General features: G+C 38.9%; 1 protein-coding gene across 1 annotated transcript in view; it reads left to right on the forward strand.

The window, feature by feature from the left end:
• The window catches only part of RLIM (ring finger protein, LIM domain interacting), a 23,530-nt gene extending 5,438 nt beyond the window's left edge, over positions 1-18,092 (forward strand). Inside the window, exons 2-4 of the mRNA XM_019630785.1 lie at positions 8,710-8,902; positions 9,793-9,876; positions 11,190-18,092. Coding sequence (XP_019486330.1) covers positions 8,734-8,902; positions 9,793-9,876; positions 11,190-12,796 — 1,860 coding nt within the window. The 5' untranslated portion in view covers positions 8,710-8,733 and the 3' untranslated portion in view covers positions 12,797-18,092. The remainder of the gene's footprint in view (positions 1-8,709; positions 8,903-9,792; positions 9,877-11,189) is intronic.
• The last annotated feature ends 249 nt before the right edge of the window (positions 18,093-18,341 follow it).

Below are 18,341 nucleotides of genomic sequence, written 5' to 3' on the forward strand. Positions count from 1 at the left end.
GAGGGCAGTGTCACTGGCCCTCATATGTGGGATCCGAACCGGGGCCCTCTGGCATCCCAAGCGAGTTCTTAACCATCGCGCCACTCGGCCGGCCCTCAATTTAACTTTTAGATGGTTGTAGTAGTCAACATTGTTTGTGAGCTGCAAGTCAGTAGACTTCCTGCCTAGAGACTAGACACATGAGGGACATTTCTGAATCCTTTTGTTTTTGTTGTTGTCCTTTTCAAGTGATAAAGATGGAAGAATACAAGCAAGGCTAAGCTAACATTGCCATGCAAATAATATTTTATAATCTCATATTGCTATTATATCAGCCATGGTGGAGCCCTGGGTAGTGTCCTCTGATAGGCCAATATTGGAAATAATCAACAAATTGTGTGGGTGGTGAGAGTAAGTAAAAACAGTGAAATGTCAATCCTGCCCTGTGTTTAAAGAGGAATGCTTTATATTTCTCTTCAAAAAGGTAAGGTAGTCACAAAAAGGGAGATAGAAGCGCATGAGTGAAAGAAAGGCAGTGAAAAAAAGCATAGCTTCTAAGCTTATGTCCTAGTTATTCGTGTTGTTTCTTAAGCTTGATTTTCCTGACTTAATACTGTAATGTGACTGGTTATGTCTTAATTCATAGAACTGGAAGGTACCTTGAAAATAATTTAATCCAATACTCTAATATTGATGGAGAGACTGAGGCCCTGGAGGTTAAATGAATTGGCCAAATTGACATAACTAGTTAATGTTACAGCCAAAGCAAGAATCTACTTGTCTCTTGTTTTTTTCCTTTTCACAGAGCTGAATACCACCCTGCTACTCATAGAATAAAAAAGTTATCTGGTTGTTTTCAACCTTACTTGTCTGTTCCAAATGCAATAAAATTTTAATGAAACATTCTATTGTATATATGGAGAATTCCCAACACTTTTGGTAACATGAGATGGTACATTATATCCTGACATCAAATTCAGCAGTTCTTTGTGACTTGATTTTTTTAATTGCATTAAGTATTTTTCATCTTGGTGATGATATTATTGAGCTAACGTTTTCTCTATTGACAAGGATCACGTGTCATAATTCACATCTGCTCTATGAGGTTCTCAGTGAAGCTTTGTGGCAAACAGAATGGTGCCTGCCCTTCTCTTTTCAGTGACACATTTTTGTGTTGATAACTCTGTGTGTTTGTTAATCGGCATGTTCTGCTTTAGAACACTGTTGACTTAGAGGCTTGTATGAACACATGCAAAGGGGGGAAATGCTCAAGATACTTTAGTAATTGGTTGATAGTAGGTTATCTTCATTCCTCCCTCCCACCATACTGTACTGTTTTTAAAAAGACATTATTTCTTCCAGACTTAATAGATAAGGCTTGTTTCAAAGGAACATTTGAATTTCAGAATTCAGTTTTGTAAAGCATGTTGTTAACTGTATTTTGGTGCCTTAATTGGGTGCTATGATGCAGTATGTCCATTGAATATAATATGTGTGTGTTCATACTTAGCACCAAGTCTCCTGACCGATTAGTACTGATCAGTATGTTTTAAGGGACTTTTGCCCCAACCTCATAAAAATTACATTTTTAAAACATTGATGTACATGGATTAGGAGAATTAAATGAACTACTTTTAGCAGTGATCAGAAACATAGTGGTCTGCATAGCTTATATTAATATATGATAATGACTGTAGGAGAAATGCAGATCACTAACAATGCTTTAAAATTCTCACGGTGAATAAAATCTGCTTTAAATTCCCTGAATACAGTTAATAAATCTCAGGTTTGGTTTTCTTGCTGGCTTTTCCTCCTGAAAATTAAATTTGCCTGACACAGTCATACATTCATTGACCAAACGAGTAGTTTTTTAAATGACTGGGCAAAATTTCTAATTTGGCTGTTTGTTTCTAGGAATGGATTTGGATGTATTGGCACACAGTATGCTGAGAGAGAGATAATATTAATAAAACATGTGGTTTATCCAAGGGGTAACTGTATTTTAAATGAATATACTAAAAGTTGACTTGTTGAAAAATAAATCCTACGGGGTTCATACTGCTTATAAAGCTGTTCTGTCATTTTGGAAGTGTTTGTACCAGGAGTGAACCTGGCATAAAAAGCTCATAGTGAGATTGAGTATTTTAAACATGCCTATTGGGATTGAAGGAGTGTATTTTAAAGTGTATGTAGTCTGGGGATATATTGGGAGGCAGTTGTCCATTTAGTGGAAAGTTGACTGGATTTGGAATCAGGAGACCTGCATTTAATTACTGGCTCTTTCCACTTGCTAGCCACATGGCCTTTGGTGTAAATCACTTCCTCACTGTGCTGTTTCTTGTCTGTAAAATAGAGGTGCTGATTACTATTTCATAGGATTGTTATGAGGTTTGAAGGAAATATAGGTGAAAGGGCTGGTGGATAGAGTGATGGGTATTGCTTATAACTGGGGGAGAGCTAAATGATTTAACAACAGTTATATATTTTTCCTTTTTAGTTATTTTTTTCAGTTGCAGTTGACATTCAGTATTATATTACTGGGTTGTCTGAGAAGTCATGATGTATTTTTTTCTGTTTTTCGTTGCAGAAATGCGTCATGACTTTTCCAACAACCCAATCCGTAGTTTCAGATGTAGAGCATAATGGTTAGACATTTATATAACTTTTGCACTGATCCCCCGGTTAGTCTTAATACCCACCTGGCACTATATACACAGTTGTTGCACCATCATTGACTATACTTAGTTAATAGTAATGTATCAATAGTAGCTCATCAATTCTGACAGATGCATCACACTGATGTAAGGTGTTACTGATAAGGGGAATGGGGGAGTAAGGGAAAGGCTATGTGGGAACTCTGCACTTTATGGTCAGTTTTTCTGTAAGCCAAAAACTGGTCTAAAAATAAAGTCTAGTAATTAAAAACAATTCTATATTTTTTCTCTTCAGTTGTTCTATTGGTAAGCTTTTCATAGAAATACTTAAGTTTAAAAGTGGCTGATGCTAATTGTATACTCAATCTAAAATTCCTGACTTATGCCGGTGAACATTATGACTGAGAGTAAGATGACAAATAGATTTAAGACCCTCTTTTTTATTATGATAGAAGGAGCCCAGAGATGTGTGGGGATTCTTTTTTCCTCTTACTAAACTGAAAATGGGCCACAAAAAGTTGTTGACCCCATAGAGTAGGCTCTAGAGACCCATCTTGTTAACATCCTTCTTCACTACTGTTTTCACACCAAAATGCAGAGCTCCTGTATTTGATCATTTGGACTGTGGTCTCCTGACATCTTTAGCGTGCTTTAACCTTTAAAATGTTCGCTTTCACTTAACAAACATCAGTGACATGACATCTACCAGGAGCTGAACTTGTGGTTTAGATTGATTATATTTTTCCATTATATGCCACTTAAGTGGTGAAGGGACTGCTTAAAATGAGACCAGGCTCATTGGCTGTGTGTAAGGTTATCTCACCAGGCATGTGAGGGCATTGCTTATGATTTCCTTTTCTTTCAAAATGTGATTACCTCGAGTCCAGGGATCTCTGCAGGTGTTACAGCAATAATTCACCCCTTAAATGTCCTCAGAGGGTAGCGGTGTCTTGCCAGTGCTGAAATCTCTTGATTGCCCACTCCCAGCCCAGGGGAAATGCAGAATAAGGCAGAGAGAATGGAGGCTTTGGGCAAAAGTAGAGAAGCAAACAAGATTTCTCTCTCCCTTTTCCCTAATCCACTACAAAAAACAAAGCGCTTCTTTAAAGGGAACCTAGACCTTAGCAAAAACATCGTGTATTGTGTTTAATGAAGCCTTGATGGTTTGGTTGCCATTTTAAAATAAAAAAGAAGTCTGTGGCAGGGATGTCAAGTGGGGGGAAAATTGCCTTGGTTTTCTCTGGCATGTGTGAGAAGGTGGGGGAAAGGAGAGCAGCGTGTTATGGAAGTAATAGGAAGCTGGATCTGCTCACTTGCTGCTGTGTGAGTGTGTCTCATTGTGTACATTTTTAATGAAAAAATAAAATTAAACCAAAATAAAAATCCCTGTTGCATGGAATACACTAATCTCTGGTCTCATCAGGCAGGAGCTATTTAGGATTTAACAGTCTCTAAAATCACTGTCAAAAGGGTTTTAAATAGAGGTAGAATGTTTTGTCTCAAGCTTCCATTTGGAAATGTTAGAAATTTTAAAAAGGTTGAGTGAATCTGGCAGATTTGGGAGCATAGGAAAGAATCATCTCTCCGATGTGTATTTGTAGGGTATTCAACATTGTTATTTTATTTTTGGAAAACAAAAGGGGTGTATAATTAGTGGGTTTAAAGAACATGAACAATACATTGGGAAAGCTTTGAAACCCTTTCCATATGTGGGATTTCTCTACCTTACAAACAAATGCTTTGAAGCTGCACTGTGTCCATTATGGCAGCCACAAAGCACTTGTAGCTACTGGACACTTGAAATGTCACTAGTGTAACTGTGGAACTGAACTTTAAATTTTCTTTCATTTTAATTAAGTTAAATAAAAAACCTGAAGCCCTGTCAAATATTTTTCCATTTTATATTGTTTTTGTAGGACTACATTTCACTTTATTGCAAATTTAGCATCCAGTTTGAGTTGTGCTGGAAATATAAAACACACACCAGATTTTGGAGAGATGGTATCAAAAACACAATGTAAAACATTTCACTAATTTTTATATTGATAATGTGTTGAAATGATTTTTCGTTACATTGGGTAAATAAGATATACTGATAAAATTAACATTTCAAAAATATAAAAGATCACGTAAGGCACGAAGTGCCACTCTGGTGGCACAGACAAATTCTGTGTGCAGAGATGAATGACAAAATTGCTAGGTAAGATAGTAACCGTTTTTTAGGAGGTAAGGTTTCATTGAACCTTGAAGGATGAATGAAGTGGGGAGAGTCTAAAAGGGGCTGAGGGAAGTGTGAAGGTAGTAAAATTTTGGCGGAAACCTTGCTCCTTAACCTTAGAGGGTGGTATTCAAGCACGTGCTTCTCTTATACATGGTCTGGTCCTCAAACTCCTTGCTACTCAATGATTCTAGAGCAGCAGCTGCAGCATCACTTGGAGACTTAGTTGAAGTGCATTTCTCCAAAACGATAGGGTGGAAAACCTTCTCCAGTGCCTGCTTCACAGAAACCAAGCCAGACTATTCCACAGTATTATCCGGATGCCCCGATCAAAGGTGTTCTCAGCCCTGGCTGCACAATAGAATTACCTGTGAAATTTTTTTAATGTCGCTGTCTGGTCGACCCCAGAGAAAGTTTCGCAGGTGATTCCAATGTGCCAGTCAAGGTTGAGGACCATCCATGTGTAGAGCAAATGAGGTTAATTTGGCAGTGAACCCCATTGTGGTTAACATTTTCCTCTGTGTTTGCAATCTGTCTGATAGTCTGTTGCAGAATTTTCCTGTAGCTTTATTGTCAGATTATACCGTGCTATAGTTTATAGACTTCACTCCTTTGAAGATTAGATCATTCTGATATCTAGTATTTTAGTATCCTTCCTATTCTCTATTATTTATCAAAGATTATCATTAGAAATTGTGCCATTTGGGCTCTTCATTCTCTCTGACAAGCTTTGTTTTTTCCACTTGTTCCAGTTGGAAGGTGATTCTCCTTGTTGAATACAATAGAAACAAAATAGAAGTTGAGTGCCTCTACACGCCATCCTCTGTTATTATACCGACTCCCCCACTTGCTCAGTACAAGACCCCCTTTCTTGTTTTAGATTCTGGTTTTCAAAGCCATTTTAAAAAGTTTTCCCATATTTTTGTAAGTTTCTGTTCCTAGTGCGCTTGAACCTCCCTGATTCTATTCTTAAGACTTCATGCCATTCCTCTAACAGTACTTGGTATGTGAGTTTTCTGTTACCTTTGCTTCAGGTCCTTCAAATGTCAGAACTTACCAGACATTTTTGCCTTGTTCGAAATATTTATATTTTTAAAGGCCTTTGGCCCTACTGAGTTGCACCTTTTATAAATTAATTTCAGAACTATTTACTGATCCTTCACGAGTGAACTTCATCCTAACTTTCAAAATGCTAACTGCTTAAGTTCATTAGCCAGATGTTACTGTGCTTCTCTTTGGTTTGAGGAAATGTGGCTGAAGTTGTTTTTTTTTCCTTTGTGCTTTTATATATTTTTTAAAATTGGCTGCTTATTATTACCAATACCAAATCATATTACTTAGCTATGGGAAAAGGTGATTTGTTAATTTTGTTATTGCCTGGCCCATGTAACTTTTATGAGTGTTTTATTTAAGCTATTGATTTCCAGTCTTCTTAAGGTTTCAAGTTACTATGAAAACATCTTTCAGAAATTTCTATCGTTTAGTCTTACCAAAAGTAAGGATTCTTAGTTAGGAGATTAGGAAGCTTTTCCCCAAAACAGTAAGGTCTCCCGCTCTTCCCCCTCCTCCACGTGTTCATCTCATTTGTTTAAATAGTGGGAGGATAGCTCTAAGAATAATGATCTGAGGCAAACAGTGGAGCTCTAGATGTGTCCATGTCTAGACTAAAATTTATTTAAGCTCAGCAGACAGGTGGGAAGGCTTTTTTGATTTTTATATCTGAAAGAGGGTTTGTTGTTATTTTTCTCTGTAGTATTGACATGTGAACACACAGAGACTTCATGTGTCGTGTGTGTGATTAGATCCTAGTACCAACATAGGTTCCCTCTTTTCCACAAATCACATTTTCATGTGTTCAAGGAACGAACTTTTATTTTGTCATCATGAAATGAACTTCAATGAGATGAATCTGGAGTTAGAAGAGAAAAAATTGCAGAATGAAAGTTTTGTTTGGAGACTTCTCTTATTATAGGTGGCTTTTCATTGAGCGGTTAGGGAAGAGTGTGTGGAAATCTGCCAGCATAGCAGTTTCTGAAGGCCAGATAAGTAGTCAATGACTTGAGAATTTGGGGCTAGTTTTATGTAACATCTAGAGCAAGGATTGGCAGACTTTTTCTGTAAAAGGCCACATAGTAATCATTTTTGGCTTTTCTAATCAAAAAGCAAAATTGAGCATATTACATAGTTATTTATATAAAAATAGAGAGGCCAAATTTCTACAAAGTTTTTCTTGATAAAACTCAATGTAATAATAATTGAATACAATGTTTTATAGTATCTGTCTACTGAGGAGAAGCATGGTGTTCTTTGGGGGAAGGCAGATAACATTTTGCTTAATTTGGGCTAAACTTATTCCTTGCCATCAAAGTCATTTGGAGAAGTTTATCTAGTGCTACTGACTTGAAATGAGACTTTCCATAGTTCTTCTTCAAAAATGTCTTCACACTTACAGAGGTATTGCTATCTTAATCAGTCACAAGCATATAATTTTGATGAAGCATATTCATTCCTTAGTAGGCATTTATAGAATTCTGTTAGATTCTGCTCTTGACATTGACCTTCTACACTGCAGAATTGAAGATTACACAGAAGCGCCTCAGTTGCACAGTTAAATGAATTTTGAAATGAGGAAATTTCCTTTGTACTAACACTGAGGTCCAGAAAATGCTCCTGGAACTGTAGTTTGTGCTCAGAAAATATACCTGCTATAAATGTATGTTGGAATGCAGCTCTCGTTTCTTTGATAGCACAAGAAGTGCACAAAGCAGTTTGACATTGTGATTCCAGTGTTAGTTATTGTTGAAACGACTTTACTGCAGTATAAGTTTTACGCATAAGCACTGTTTTGCCTTGCAATTTTAGGTTGAAGCCTGTAGGAAAAGCTAATTTCCCAAGCCATTCACTCATTGTTTGGTAATAGTAATTGAGTAATCTCATTCAAAAAAAAATTCAGCCTTGGGCCGAGGTACAAGTCACAATAAAACGTTACCAGTGCTAAGCTGTCAGAATGAGCAAGTGATAGAGCGAGTCAGGATATGCAGGCTCTGTTTGTGACAAAGATTCCCTAAGTCCGCAGAATGACGTTCACAGTTGACACTGCTGGTTCAGTAACATGATGGCTTTAAATCCTTTCTGCCGACCACCTACTCAGGAATAATATAATGAATAACCACTGGCTTGCTCTGAGCAACAGCGGTTCGATGCCAGCCCGAGCTGAGCAGCCGCTAAGCTACCAATAGGTAGCAGGATGGCTCAGCTAAAAAAAAAAAAATAACCACTGGCTTTAAACACATCACATTTTCACAAGCTTTGTAAATTTGTTCAACTGGGTCTTGTACTGCTTTACACATTTTTACCACCATTTCAGTTGTAATACATCTTAGCAAATTCCACATCAGGTTGTGCTGAATTAGTGTTTTCTCAGTTTCTTTGAAAATACCACCGGTAGTTGCTTCACGCAGATTCACAGAGGCGGCTACTTCAGTGCAAATCCTGGATAATCAACGACTGAATAGTATCAGTTAACACTTGTCCACTCACCAAGAGCCAAGAACAAGCAATCAGAATCATTTGTTGCCTTGTTTTTCAGTTGATTACTGACATATTCCAATATCCTCAACTTTAAGCAACTGTACTCCACAAAAAAAGGCTGGCCCATGGGTCATAGTTTGCCAACCCTGACCTAGTCTTTTCTTAGTATAATAGGGCTTTTTAGGAGTTACTCTGCTGAAATCTTATTCATTTGAGGTCTTAGAATGCACGTCTTGATCTGCATTCTAGATTGTCACATAACTGAAACTGTTCTATAGGATGCATACTGACTTCTGTTTTCAAGATTGATCTTCTTTCTCCTTTTAGATCATTTTCCACTTGTTCATCAAGATGGAAAGCTCAGATTCTAACGATAAAGGAAGTGGTGATCAGTCTGCAGCACAGCGCAGAAGTCAGATGGACCGATTGGATCGGGAAGAAGCTTTCTATCAATTTGTGAATAATCTGAGTGAAGAAGATTATAGGCTCATGCGGGATAACAATTTGCTAGGCACCCCAGGTATGCAATATGTAGTTTAAGAATTTATATATGTAAATTGCTGGTCTTAAAAATAGCCTGTTTTGAAATTCTGTTTCTTTAGTCATTGTGGAATATGATTTTAATGCAAGTGATACAGAAGGCATGTACTGCTGTACTTATTACTTGATTCTCTTCACTTCTATTTGGAATTATCCTTATTTATGAACTTACAGCGAGCTGCATTGAAAAGAGTGGAGCTGTCCAAGTTTTTGTTGTTAGCTCTATTTAACTTACTAGACATGAGTCTTAAGTGTGGAAGAGCTCATGGGAACTTTAGTTCCTAGGACAGACTTAGTCTGTTTTGTCATCTCCAATTCCCAGCATATGCCCCAGTCGTAATCCTCCAGAGCCAGCCTTGGGTAACATTGTCAATTACTCAGAACTTTGTGCTTGGTTATTCTCTTTTGCCCAGTTAGGTCCCATTTGATCCTACTTAAAATTCATTATCTTCCTCCCTCTTCGTTTCTGTTTAATTTCCTAATGTTTGAGTGATTGCTCACATTTCAAAAGGTGAGGTGTTAGTTAATGAGAGGGAGTGCATTTTGAGCCAACAGTACCAGACTTGAATCAGAATGCCTCAGTTGGCCTTCTGGCCCTGCCATTTATTAGCACGTCAGCCTCGTGCAGTCTCAGTTTCCTTGTTTTAAAGTACAGGTGGTGCTATCTACCTCCCAAAGGTGACGTTTCAAGGAATGAGAGAGTTTATGCAAAACCATTTAGTAAACTAGAAAGAAATTTGTATGAATATAAGTTGTAAGGTCATGCTCCCAAAAAAATGAAGGTTCCCCACTCCTTGGTTTTCATCTCAGATGAGTAAGCATCATTGGTTTTTCTTTGTAATTTGACGAACATTTTAAAACTGTTTTCAGGTGAAAGTACTGAGGAAGAGTTGCTGAGAAGACTACAACAAATAAGAGAGGGCCCACCACCACATAACGCAGATGAAAATAGAGGTATGTTGTGCTTTGCAGGGGGTGGGTACAGGATGGAATGGATAAAGGACTTCATAACAGTTAATGTCAGCCAAAGATTATCCAGAAATGGCACAAATTAATTTGCTGCTAAGTAGCTGCTCATAAAAAGAGAAAGGGCATTTTCTTGCTATTTGGTGAGTATGTCAGCGTGTTCTGTTCTGCTTCACCTTTGGGTTCTTTGTGTTAATTGGGACATATGAGAAGTGACCTATTTAAGTGTGATTTTTTCCCTTGATTTTCCACTTCCATTGAAATTTCCTTCTGCTTTCTGAATTACTCCTTCCTTATAAACATGCAAGTTCCTCACTGGCAGAAAGAAATGCTGCATTCTCTAATGGGGTGGTTCTCAGCGGGATATAATTTTGCCCCCTAGGGGACATTGGCAATGTCTGGAGATATTTTGGTTGTCACGACTGGGGGGTATGCTACTGGCATCTAGTGGGTGGAGGCCAGAGATGCTGCTAAACATCTTAACGTCCAACTAAAATGTACAGCACAGCCTCCGCGACAAAGAATTCTCTGGCTAAAAATGTAAGTAGTTAGCACTGTTGAGAAATCCTGCCCCTACCTTAGGTCTGGCGTTTCTCTCCCAGTGTGCAGTAGAGAATTTCACTGTCTAACATAAGAGGCTGTGATAACAGTCTGATTCTTGAATGTGCCATTATGTGTATTGTGCCAGGTTCGGACTGTTCATTTGGTCTGATCTCCGATTTCATGTGAATTTAAAATCTTGGTAACATGAAATGCTCAGACACTTTTAAACCTGTAAAGCTTGTTTATATTTTTGCAATGGCTACAGCAGTCTTGTATTTTTAAATGTCCCGTATTATCAGAGACGCTTAAGAGCCTTGAAAAAAAGTTGTAGACTGATGAACATTTGAGAAAAATGTAATTTGAACTAAAGTACACGCCCTGTACCATAACTTGTGCTTACTTTGTTTGATTATGTTAGCATTTTGACAGTGGACTGAGAAATGTGTTCTAACAGCCCACAGTGGTACGAACGCTAGGTTCTGGCTGTGGCGAAGTACTGAAAATTGAATTTCTCCAGATTCCTTTTTTAAAATTCTCTAAATTCTTCTTGGGTTAGCTTGCTCCTTCAAAATGGAATTGAAATTTTCCTGCCTTTACTTGCAAATCTGTGCAGCGTAGTTTACAAAAATCTATAAAGGTGAAATCTGTTCAGAATCCTTGTCCTTTTTTCCTAATTACAAAGTTTCAGAGTACTATTATATGATTGTCCTGATTTTAGTAGTTCCTTTTTCTCCCTCTCCCGTCCCTTTTTAAAACAGGTGGAGACTCTTCAGATGATGTGTCTAATGGTGACTCTATAATAGACTGGCTTAACTCTGTCAGACAAACTGGAAATACTACGAGAAGTGGGCAAAGAGGAAACCAATCTTGGAGAGCAGTGAGCCGGACTAATCCAAACAGTGGCGATTTCAGATTCAGTTTAGAGATCAATGTTAACCGTAATAATGGGGGTCAAAACCCAGAGAATGAAAATGAGCCATCTGCAAGACGTTCCAGTGGAGAAAACATGGACAGCAACAGCCAAAGGCCAGCGGAAACTCCACGGTCGGAATCAACGTCTGCAAGGCCATCCAGGTCGGAACGAAATTCAACTGAAGCCTTCAGCGGGGAAGTCCCGCCTACTAGAGGTCAGAGAAGAGCAAGAAGCAGGAGCCCAGACCATCGGAGAACCCGAGCGAGAGCGGAGAGAAGTAGGTCGCCTCTGCATCCAATGAGTGAAATCCCACGAAGGTCTCATCACAGTATCTCATCTCAGACTTTTGAGCATCCTTTGGTAAATGAGACTGAGGGAAGTTCTAGAACCCGGCACCATGTGACATTGAGACAGCAAATAAGTGGACCTGACTTGCTAAGTAGAGGTCTTTTTGCAGCTTCCGGAACTAGAAATGCCTCACAAGGAGCAGGTTCTTCAGAGACAACTGGTAATGGCGAATCTACAGGATCAGCACAGAGACCTCCGACCATAGTCCTTGATCTTCAAGTAAGAAGAGTCCGTCCTGGAGAATATCGGCAGAGAGATAGCATAGCTAGCAGAACTCGGTCGAGGTCTCAGACCCCAAACAACACCGTCACTTATGAAAGTGAACGAGGAGGTTTTAGGCGTACGTTTTCACGTTCTGAGCGTGCAGGTGTGAGAACCTATGTCAGTACCATCAGAATTCCGATTCGTAGAATCTTAAATACTGGTTTAAGTGAGACTACATCTGTTGCAATTCAGACCATGTTAAGGCAAATAATGACAGGCTTTGGTGAATTGAGCTACTTTATGTACAGTGATAGTGATTCAGAGCCTAGTGGCTCAGTCTCGAGTCAAAATGTGGAAAGGGCAGAGTCACGGAGTGGAAGAGGGGGTTCTGGTGGCAGTGGCAGTTCTGCTTCCGGCTCGAGTTCCAGCTCGAGTTCCAGCTTGAGTTCCAGCCCTAGCTCCAGTTCCAGTGGGGAGAGCTCAGAGACTAGCTCAGAGGTGTTGGAAGGCGGTAATGAAGGAAGCTCGTCGTCAGGCTCCTCGGGTGCCAGGCGAGAGGGGCGACACAGGGCCCCGGTCACATTTGATGAAAGTGGCTCTCTGCCCTTCCTTAGTCTGGCTCAGTTTTTCCTCTTAAATGAGGATGACGATGACCAACCTAGAGGACTCACCAAAGAACAGATTGACAACTTGGCAATGAGAAGTTTTGGCGAAAACGATGCATTAAAAACCTGTAGTGTTTGCATTACAGAGTACACAGAAGGCAACAAACTTCGGAAACTACCTTGTTCCCATGAGTATCATGTCCACTGCATCGACCGCTGGTTATCTGAGAATTCTACCTGTCCTATTTGTCGCAGAGCAGTCTTAGCTTCTGGTAACAGAGAAAGCGTTGTGTAATTAAGGTCGCGACTGTCGGCTGTAGCTGGCATAGTGATGGGCAAATAGGAATCACTCGCTTTATGTCCACTTTTTGAGTGGTACTGAAATGTAAAGTAGCAACCTGAATTGAGTCATTGCTTTCTGAATGAATCTGTCCTTTCCCCACCTTCTGTTCCAGAATAAAAGGAAATATTTAAAAAGCAACGTTTTAGGACATAAAAATCTGATTTCAGTATCAGTGATTGAGGTTGCTGATGATTTATCACATATGCTTGTCAGTTTCTCCTTTGTTACCTTCAGAGATCTGCCTTAGCAATGGCTCTTACCTGTTTCACACTGATCTTTAAAGTTTCCCGTGCCGTAGGAGAGGGGCTAAGGAAATTCCCAGTTTAGACTAGGTTCAGTATATCTTCCTGAGTGATTGCTGTACCGTCCGTCCCCAGTTATTAGTTGGCACAGATTCAGCTACCTGCTGAATATCATTTGTTCACCTTTCAGACAAGGTGATATTGGACATGTCAGTGTAAATAACACTAAGGTTAGGGTCTTCTAAGTGTCTAACTGTCTCCTCAGCCCATCACTGTGGCACACTGTAGAGTGAGCTTATAGTTTCATTGAGATATTTATCTTGTGGAAATATTAAAAAGCCTATGCTTGTGTAAGTGAAACAAATCACATTCGTTTGTTTAAAAATGTAAAGCTATTTTGTAGAGGCTCAGTACTTTTCCAATGCACTGTTGTAATAATGCGTTAAAACTTGTAAAGTCCCATGCTTAGAAATGAGAAAACTGCTTTCTGTGAGCCAACCTAGTAAACACACCAAACAGAGTACGGAGCTGCTTTTGTAAGTGTGTAGATGTCAAGAGCAGAACATATTTAAAGTATGTGAGCAGCTACTGTGACACAAGGGAAGGACAGTGCAGGACTGAACTACACTGAAGACCAGTGGAAATGGTGTATGTCAACTTGGATTTAGGCAGGAAATGAAAGACCGGAGGAGGAAAACAAACTGCTCTGAAGAGCTTCAGCTTGTCGTGAAGACGGTGGCACAGACACTGACTGTTCAGAAGGTGAGGTCTTTGAGCAGATGGAGTAGATTGGCGAATTTGTCAGAGCTTTGGTTGAAGAAAAACCACTATCATGTAGCACAAGTTGCATTGTTTTTACAAGTCTGCTCCTCAGAAAAAAAGGTGGAGGAAAGACTATAAACCACTTTTAGCTTAGCCTAACAATTGGTACAGATGTGTGTACTAACAGGAAAGTCTTGAATGTGCGTTGTTTTCGAGATTTGTCATTTAAGGTACCAGTGCACACGTGTTACTATTTCATTACACTCTCTCTCTCTCTAACGTGGACCTAACAGCTCACATTTAAAGACCAGGTGAATAATTAAGGGATTTTTATCCTTTGTTGCAAGTGAGTCGTGTTGGGTTATTTGAAATCATGTTTTAATTGTGCTGCCCATATTCGAAGATGACACTGCTGGCTTAACTATCTATGGGACATGCACTTTATGTTGTTCCCTTAGTGGGAGCAATAGATCTGAGAAGAACCCCAGTACTGGTGCCGAGTTTCTCTTTGGACGGTGGTTGGGGTTAAGGGTAGTCTGACTGTGGAGGACTCTTTTTTTTTCTGGGGGAAGCCCATGGGTCCAAAGAGGAATTGAGCACATCCTTGGCCGTTAACAAAGTGAGCTGACTACCCGGACATAGTCAGACTCTACAAAATCAGTCTGTTAGAAGTTCTCTGGGTACCTTAACTGTTAGCAGCGTAGCTATAAAGATGATTTCAAAGCTCATACTCTCATGTTTTCCTCTGGCTTTCAATCCTACCTAACTGTCAAGGAAATTAACTTGTAAATATGGTAGTTGTTTACTAAGGATATGTACTGCTCTTGCAAGAAAATAATGTCCAAACAAAGCTTCACTTATTTTTTTTAATATAAGCAGAAACCACTGTCTATGGCGCTTCTATTATACATTTTATCTTTTTAAAAAATTGTCCATTTAAAAGTCAGGATTCCTTTATATTTGTGGGCCTCCTTGTCTCCTTTCCTGAGGGTGTAATCTATGGTTTTCAGATCTGCAGGGGAGTCCTGATTGGCTAAGAACAAACCCATTTTTCTCTTGGTATAAAATGTCCCATTATTATAGGGGCATTCATTTTCTATAGTTTAAAAACAACTGCAGCTAAGCATAAAAGTCATTGACAACAGGTACCTCCCTAAGCTCCCAAGATGTATTACTCATTTGTAAAGTATTCAAGTGAGAGGTAATTCGTACAGAATTCTGGTTATGAATGTAGATATTAAACCTATTCCTAAACACTGGAAATAGAATTTTTTAAGTTTTTAGCCTTCACTAGAATGCACAGTGCACATGTGCACGTGGACCCCTTTTTTAATAGCACTCATTTCCATTGGATTATGTAGAATGGATACAAATATTTTAGTGGAATTTGCTTATTATCTTTTTAATTTTGCAAGGTCCATGATTAATATATACTTACTAGTGTTGTGGACCATAAAGACAAGTTCATTTGTAGGTGTCAGATACACAGTGGAGAACAAAAACCTTTTTTCCCCACCAACATCCGGACACCTGTTCTCTTGAGGGAGCATTTTCTTGCAAAAGACTTTACATTTCATTTTGTATCTTTGCACTTTTTCTTTATTAAAGAAAGTTCTGTCTTGAAGACCGACTTCGAACTTCATGCAGTAATAGGAACCAGGAAAATCATGTTGGGAGTTGACGTTGTTCAAAGCATAGGGAAAAGTACTAAAAACAATTTCCTTGAATATTTCAGGTATTTTTAAAAGTTCACTTACTAGTCTGAAACGTTTGAGGTGTTACTGTTGTTTAACTCCAAGCAGTTGTCAAGGTTGCGGTTTACTGGTACTAAAAACCAAAACCGAATAGTGAGGTTTAAAGTTTGCAGACTTGGATCCGTAGCAGCACTAGAAGAAGAGCCATGTTGATAATTTGAAACATTTGCTCTAAAAAGAACACAGTCGTATCTCAGTGGTGTTAGTGGGGATTGAGGACAGGGCTCCCATTAGTGTTGGAGTGTAGGTAATCATTGTACAGTTAACAACAACAGAAACGTGTAGCACCAAGATTTTATAGAGATACATAGATATCCACATATTTATGTATGCATGAAATCTCTAAAAACACCATTGGAGCTGTTCCAAACTTTAAGATTAGGAAACTGGTCATCTGTGTTACCTCAAGTTATTTTCCCCCCTGGGAAAACACGTCCTTTCCGTGCCAAGTGCGCTCTCCTAGTGTCATTCCCTCACGTCATATTTATGAAGGGTTGCACTTCATATGCTTTGTATTTAGCCACCTGCTTCCCAAATGTCCACGACGTGAAATAAGTCGAGCATCAGCCACAACTTGCCCAAAATACCCACATGGTAGGGAGGTGACTGAATGTTGCAAAAGGCTTCTTCAAAGGCCCTTCTTACAGCTTGCTAGAATACAGTGGCACCTTGTGGTGGTTGTGGATACTTTTAAAGATGGAAGATATTTTTACCCCCCTTCTCCTTTGTTCTTTTGTGAACGAAAAATATTTGTAATCTGCCTTATATGAACTTTGAAATTTTACCTTACTGGCTTCCCTGTCAAATTTATTACCAGCGTTAAGTACTTACAGAAGCCACGTTTGCAGGGCACTTTTATTCTTTTCTTGTCTTACAAGACTATGCTGATTGCTATTTTGTAAAGTATTCTGTACCTTAGTGATGCAAGAGATTGATAAGGCACATGTTAAAGTGTCAAGTGTTTCTTTCCTTAGTATAATTCTTCAGTATGTCTAAGATTCAATAACAGTGTTGTGAATCATTGCGTTAACTAGTAAATTGTATACTATTGCAAAACACACTTGAAATTGTAAATCATAACATGCTTTATTTGGAAAGTTGAAGTGCAAGGTCTGAAGAACTAGTATTTAACTTATTTTTAAATCAGATTTTTTAAATAAGCAACTAATAAACAGCTGTGAGTTCAGTACCTGCCCTTTAAAAATTTTAGCACTCTGAAATTGAGTTCTTAACTGGAACATTTCTAAAACATTATCTAATATTCCCTACAAGTGAGCGATGTCACTTGATTTAAGTAAATCCATTTTGTATCTAAAATGCAGCATAGAATAGCGCTGTTATTGAAGTGTTGGAACTTGCAAGGGATAACAACAGTTTATGAGTTTTATGATTATTTTCATTTCTATGGAGGTGTTTTAATTAAAATTTGAAGGAAATAGGCACACCTGCTAACACTCAAACTTATAGTGAGGTATTTGTTTTTTATTAGTATTTCTTTGCTACAGACCCACAAGCTGCTTTATAGTCACTTGGATTGAGTGATAGGTAGATATCTTAAAGACACGCAGTGAAAGTGACCCCATCATACTACTGTGCCTAGTTATTTTAGGGTTCCTCTATCAGTTCCTCATCTTGCAGATTTACTCCAATACTAAGGTATGGTTGAACCAGCTGCCCAGCCTTAACTCCATTTAGTGCCCCTCTGGTAACATTCTTTTAACGGATTGATCCATATGTTTTAACTGTCCAGTGTTGGGATTTTACCTCTTGAGAGCTCCATTTGTCCCTGGTGCTGCTTTTAAAGATGGAGGGCCATGAGGTATCGAGTTGAGTAGGTACGCAACTGGCCCGGTTACATATCTGTGCCTGTTTTATCTTCTCCCAGGAAGAGCTGCTTGGGGATAGATGTTTACTTGGGTTTATGTAATACTTGGGTTTATGTAAAGAAGTGGGCAGCCATCTTGGACAACTTCCTGAAGTCTATGAGAACCTGAAGGGATTCAGAGGGGGGGGGGAATCATAACAAAGGCTGCCTTTATGTCTCTGAACACGAAGCACATAAATGTATGTTGTGTAAAGACTGAAGTGATTGTTACACCAGGGCTTCCCGACCTCTGGGAGAGACTTGCGAAACAGCAGAAAGGGGCACAAGGTGAAATGAATTTGGTTGGCTTGCCTTATCTGCTTTCTCATTTTCTTTCGATTGAAACCTAAACATGACACCCTCTTCCAATACCTACCCAGCAGACTCCTGGTTGGGAAGCCCTGTATTCAATTTTGAGAATGTACCGAGTTTCCTTTTGTTTTGTACAGTGCTTTACACCTGCTAAAATTTAACTTGTTTAATGCAAAACAAGACCTTGAAAGGTCAGTCATATTAAAGCTGGTTTGATTATTAATAGTTATCTTTTAGGAAGAAGCTTTTTCCATATGTAAGATGTCATACTGCAGATTTAAAATATAGACTATCAATAAAATGCATGAAGTGATCATTTGTGCTTGATCATCTCTCCTTGGGTTTTTCTTTAAAGGGGAATCTGATAAAGGTTCTGTTGCTTCAGACTGATGTTAGACAGACATTAATTCTAGAAACAAGTGGAATTATAGCACAACCTGGATTTTGGTTCCCCTCACTGCCATGAGTGTGGACAGGTACTGGTTTACGGGATACGACTTCCATTCTGTGTTATGTGCTTTAATGGCTTAATCTTGGTCAAATAAAAGATTGAAGTATATTCT

The sequence above is a fragment of the Hipposideros armiger genome, unplaced genomic scaffold, assembly GCF_001890085.2.
Source record: "Hipposideros armiger isolate ML-2016 unplaced genomic scaffold, ASM189008v1 scaffold_944, whole genome shotgun sequence".
Taxonomy (NCBI): domain Eukaryota; kingdom Metazoa; phylum Chordata; class Mammalia; order Chiroptera; family Hipposideridae; genus Hipposideros; species Hipposideros armiger.